This window comes from Salvia miltiorrhiza, chromosome 3, assembly GCF_028751815.1.
Source record: "Salvia miltiorrhiza cultivar Shanhuang (shh) chromosome 3, IMPLAD_Smil_shh, whole genome shotgun sequence".
Classification (NCBI taxonomy): Eukaryota; Viridiplantae; Streptophyta; class Magnoliopsida; order Lamiales; family Lamiaceae; genus Salvia; species Salvia miltiorrhiza.
Genome location: NC_080389.1, coordinates 36,369,009 through 36,375,008, shown reverse-complemented (window position 1 = coordinate 36,375,008; position 6,000 = coordinate 36,369,009). Strand labels below are relative to the sequence as shown.

The 6,000-nt window shown below is 37.5% G+C and overlaps 1 protein-coding gene across 1 annotated transcript; it reads left to right on the top strand.

Moving 5' to 3' along the window:
• Positions 1 to 228: 228 nt before the first annotated feature.
• LOC131016525 (uncharacterized) lies at positions 229 to 2,394 on the top strand. Its single transcript, XM_057945238.1, has 2 exons — positions 229 to 1,821; positions 1,889 to 2,394. Exons 1-2 carry the CDS (start codon positions 440 to 442, stop codon positions 2,292 to 2,294), a joined length of 1,788 nt encoding a protein of 595 aa, XP_057801221.1. The 5' UTR covers positions 229 to 439; the 3' UTR covers positions 2,295 to 2,394.
• The last annotated feature ends 3,606 nt before the right edge of the window (positions 2,395 to 6,000 follow it).

Genomic DNA, 6,000 nt, shown 5'->3' with positions numbered 1-6,000 from the left:
TCAACTTATTGTGCCTAGACATGACGTTCAAATTGAAAATGTTGCTGCCAATAATTTTGAGCGCATTGCCAATAATGTTGTTGATGATGAACATGGTGTTGATTGGGGTTATAATGAGAATGTTGACAGTTTGGATAGTTTAGATGATGATGATGATGATGATGATGATGATGATGGTGGTGGTGGTGGTGGTGGTGGTGGTGGTGATGATGATGATGGTGGTGGTGGTGATGATGATAGTAGAAATAGGCATAATGTACCTTCCTTAAGCAGCTCATTTGTGGATGTGGATGTAGAAGATGACATTTGGGATAGACAGATTGGGCATGGTCAACAATGGATCATTCCCGGTGCTCTATATCAAGCGTCACTTCCTTGTGAGGAATTAGGAATAACCAAAGGGTTCAACCGTGATACACTATCAGAAGGATCTACATTTATGGATAAAGAAAGCTTGAAGACTGCACTGGGGCTATATCATTTGGTAAATCGTGTAGAATTTGTTGTTGAGCGATCTGATAAGTGTAGATTCTCAGTTGTTTGCAAGTATAGTGAACAATGCCCATTCTTACTACGTGCTACAGCGCATGGGACTGTTTGGAAGGTTATCAAATGGGTTGCTCCGCACAGTTGTCAGATTGACTTGAGAAATCACGGTCCTAGAACAGTGTCAGCAAGGACGATAGGAGCATTTTTTGCTCCAACATTGATGAATGAAGGTGCTGTTTTGAAGCCTAAGGAGATGCAAGCACAATTGAGAAGAGAATATGGGTTTGTAGTTGATTATCAGATGGCACTGATTGGGAGGAATCATGCTATCAGTATGATATATGGAGATACAGATAAGTATTTTCAATTATTACCTTCATATTTGTACATGTTGCAAGAATCTAACCCCGGTTCTATTGTTGCATTACAAACTGACCCTGTTGATCGTTTTCAATATGTTTTTATGGCTATTGGTGCTTGTGTAAATGGATTTAAGTCTTCTTGTCGTCCTGTCATAGTTGTGGATGGCACACATTTGAAAGGAAAATATAGAGGTATTATGTTTGTTGCTGCTACAAAAGATGGAAATGAACAGGTGTTTCCATTGGCTGTGGGAATTGGTGATAAGGAGAATGACAGTTCATGGATTTGGTTTTTCAACCAATTGAAAAGAACTTTTGGTTGCCCTGATGATTTATTGTTTGTTTCTGACCAATACCGAAGCATCAAGAATGCTATTGCTACTGTGTATCCCGGAATTCCTCATGGTGTTTGTACATATCATTTGCAGCAAAATATATCAAGATGGGGTGCTCATGTGGTTGCTATGTATCAAAAAGCATCCAAATGTTACCGAAGTCGGGACTTTGATAAGCAAATGTCAAAAATTGCTTTGACTTCTAAGCAAAATGCATTTAAGAAATTGATGGATGTTGATCCAATACGGTGGTCCCGTAGTAAATGTCCAGTACGACGGTATGAGTTTCTTACTTCTAATTGTGCAGAATGCTTGAATGGTCGTCTTAGATGGGCTCGTAGATTGCCAGTATGCACTCTTTTGGAATGTGTACGGACATTGATTGCACAGTGGTTTGTTGAGCGACGTAATAAAGCTTCGGTGAGAACCCATATTTTAACTGAATATGCGGCAAAAAAGTTAGAGAATTCCATTGAAGATGGACGGACCATGGATGTCCAGCCAATTACATCAATGAAATATAAGGTTTCATGTGGAACAAAGACGTATGTGGTTGATCTGAATGCTAACACTTGCTTGTGTCGGGAATTTGATCTTGATTTGATTCCTTGCGCTCATGCTGCCGCGGTAATAAGGTACTTCTATTTGTCTACCACTTGTTATTTGTATATTTGGTATTAATGTTTCCAACATTTAATGCAGTAAATCAAAACAGAGTTTATTTTCATATGTGTCGAGCTACTACACAACAGAGACATTGCGTGAGATATATTCGGGTGAGGTGATGCCAATCTTGCATCCAGATGAGTGGTGTGTGCCAGTAGAAGTGAAATCAAGACAAGTGTTGACACCACCTCAGCCTACACAGGCAGGACGTCCACGGACAAGTAGAATCGAATCTTCTAGCCGATTATCTAGAGCTTGTTCGAGATGCAACCAAAGCGGTCATTACCGTTCCAAATGCAAAGAGGCCATTCCAATATCACAAGATGAACACATTGCTAGTAACGAGTCAGAAGTTGTTGGGTCCCGTAGGCGCAAATGTTGTGGCATATGTGGTGAAGTTGGGCATAATCGTCGAAGATGTACAAAATTTGTGACGTCTTGAATGATTTATGTCAATTTGTCTAAGACTTTGGATGTATGCTATTTTTAAGACTACTCTAGTTTGGATATGCTCTTGTTTATGTTATTTTTAAGACTGTGGATGTAAGTTTATTTTAAGACATTTTGTTCTAGATTGCTCTAATGATTTGTGACTTGTTGTAGATGTTTTAATAGTTGTTGTTCCAGAGTGCTCGACATGCTCGTCATGCTCGACATTAGATTTTAATGCTCGCAGTACATGACATGAGTCGAGCATCAGTACAATTAGAACTAATGCTCGACATTAGTTGAGTTTTCGAGCATTATTATATTCTCAACTTAGCCTCGACATGCTCGACATGTATCAAAATCGAGCATTAATACAATTAGAACCAACGCTCGACATGCTCGAATTTACACATGTGTCGAGTAAGCGAGCGTTAGTGCAAATTGCAGTAGTTGCTGTTCCAGAGTGCTCGACATGCTCGTCATACTCGACATTAGATTTTAATGCTCGCAGTACATGACATGAGTCGAGCATCAGTTTATTTTAATTCTAAAGGGAATTGATATTTGTGAGGGCGTTAATCCTAGGAGCTTTTAGGAGTTGCATGTTAGAAGTGTGATCCGGAGATGGTAGCCTTGCATGTAATCAACGGTTTGTATGCCATAAGAATGGGTATAGACTAGTTTTGAGATTGCCTTAGGAATTATCTTGATGATTGAATTGAACTTGTTAGTTATGAGAATCTGTTGAAACCTTTACGTTGGGAAATTCTGCTCATATTTGTTTCTCTATTTGTCTCAGCTCAGTTTATTTTCTTTCCTGCTTTTATTTATTTAGTTTTAAAAACAAAACTCTCAATTTCGATTTTCCAGATAGAGGAATAATAATTTAGGATAGGCATTGATAATAATTAGTCTCTGTGGAATACGACCTTGCTTGCTACTGTACACAATTGCACCCGTGCACTTGCGGCGTGTAAAGAAATTAGTGAACAATAAAAGATGAGAGGAGAGAGAAATTTTTAAAATTTTAATATTTAAATAAACATAACTTTTACATTTTAAATCAAATATTTACATAAAATAGTACTCCCTCCGTCCCACGAATCTTGAGTCACTTCTTTTCGGCACATGAATTAAGGAGTTGAAGATTAATATTTTAAGTGTGTAGATAATAAAGTAGAAAAATGATTAGATAAGTGTGTAGGTAATAGAGTAAAAAAGTGATAGTAAAATGGAAAAGTGATTAGGTAAGTACACAATTAATTAAGATAAGTTTAATTAAACCCCTTATTTTTTAACTAATTCTTACTGTATATAGAAATAACTCAAGATTCGTGGGACGGTAGGAAAAGGAAATTGACTCAATTTTTTTGAGACGGAGGGAGTATTAAATTAAAGTTCTTATTGTAATCTCCAATTTGATATATTAAATATTTTGTAATTAGTCGAATTTCATAATTTTAGAAAGAAATAAAATACAAACAATTAAATAAAAATTAAAAATATAGTTTACAAATAAACCTTCAATTTTATTATAATTACAAAACTGTGACATAATTTTGAACTTAATTTGAAATTAATTTCAAATTAAAAATTGCATTTTTAATATATTATAGATTATAGATGTTAATTACGATTCATAATACTGCAATATATTTTGTTTTAATAATAAATACTCCCTCCGTCCCATGAAGCGTGACCCATTTCTTTTCGGCACGGGAATTAAGAAATTGGTATTTTGTGTGTTAAGTGTGGTAGGTGAAAAAGTGAAAAGGTGAATAAAGAGTAAATTTTTTGCTATTTTAGAGACAGGTCAAGCTTCGTGGGACAACCCAAAAAGGAAAGTGGGTCACGCTTCGCGGGACGGAGGGAGTATTAATAAAATAACAAATTTAATAGTGGAACACCTAATTTAAACGAGTAGACAGTCTACTTATAGAAAATTAAAAAGATTAAAGATGCTGATATCAAAAAGCGAGAATATTGAAAGAATAAAATGACAAAACAAGATAAAATAAAAGACGTGCATTTATTTCTCTCCCAAAGAGGATGGGAATACACAAGAAGCCTGCAAAGTAAGAAGGTAGAGTGGGAGGATGGGGTGCTGAATTGATTCCAAATATTTGGCCCGTCCCATTTATATATACTAGAAAAAGAACTCTAACACTTGAGTTCAAAACAGTTCTAGTCTATTACAATTGAAACCTATTAATTTTGGTATCATCAAAACTAGGATTAGGATATTTCATTAAGTTCCCAACAACATCTTATTTTTATTTACCTTCACCTTTACAGAGAATGACCGTGATTCAGATAGGAACTCCAAGGGTTCTTTGTCACGGTTGCACTCCATTTTGCGTTCACTTCGCAATGGACCTCAAGGACATCGGCTTAATTTATTGTCCAAGGAGGGCCAATTAAGTGGTGGGTCAAACTCATCTGTTATTTCCCCAAGGTCTGGAGGAAGTGCTCGTTTCCAGCCTGAAACGTCCCTCCTCCGAAAAGTTTTCTAATAATACTACAGCTGTCGGATCTCTAAATAAAAATGAAGAAAGTCCATCCTCTGAGTTTGCCGAGATGACTGCTGAAAATCAAAGCAATGGTGGTGGTAGTAATGCACCTCCTCCATCATCTGCAATATTGGACAGCACCAGAAGTGTTGATAATACACCTGCTACAAACGAGCCCAATCAGGGAACGGAAACGTCAAGCAGATAAGCTCAGTCTGTTGAAGCTCAATATGACCATACTGATGTACTGAGTGATGTGAAGCAGTGAGCTAAGAGAGTGGCGGCAATCGGGCAGCTTTGGGTGAGACGCGAGAGCTTAAGGAGTTTAAATACTGAAATTGGAAGTGTCGATGGCCATGATGATGGTGGAGACAAACATGGTGGTGGTGATGCTCGAGTGAGGAGAACTACTAGTAATGCGTCAGTAGGCGGGAGGGATGCATCCCTCCACAGTGTCAGTGAAGTTTCAGATGATCCGATTCGAGATGTTGATCAAAATGACCCTTCTCAGGAGGAACAATATAATCGGGATGCTGAATCTATTGCTCCTGCTTTTCTTGATGCACTTTCTAAGGAGCTGCATGCTGAGGTTCTTTCTGTTCAACCAAGTGAAGCTACTACACAGCCGCAGTATCCGAAGAAGTTCTGGCACAACAAAGGGCACAAAAGCTGCATCAATCCAGAATTGGAAGGTTAGCCCGTCGAGATGGATGAATTCTCGATAATTTCAACTTTTCCTTCGGATATGGGAAGAGGTATCTTATTGACTTTGTCCATAAAATGTTCTATTCACCACTTGTTCTAAAGTCTTATCTCATCAGATTAACTATTTTGTGAGTTCACTCTTGCTCAATTTCCTTTAGGACTCAAATTCATCTTCCGCTCTACCACTGAATCTGCTTTCATGTTAAACTTCTTTGTGTGCTATTCTGTGCCATATATCAGCTTCTTAGTGTGTGGCTGTTTTAATTGGACATTTCAGCTTCTTGGGGTCTTACATGCCCAAAGCCAGTAATAAAATAGTTTGATATGTCTGAAACCAGTCGATTGAGCATTCATTCACACAAATAAAAGCTATTAGAAGCACCAAATTTCTTTTAGGACCATCAGTAGTAACACTAGATACACTTTGGGGTGATACAAATTAATTAGCAGGTTGATAATACTCAACATGCTTACCAAATTGTGCAGTTGGAGGTGATGATGATT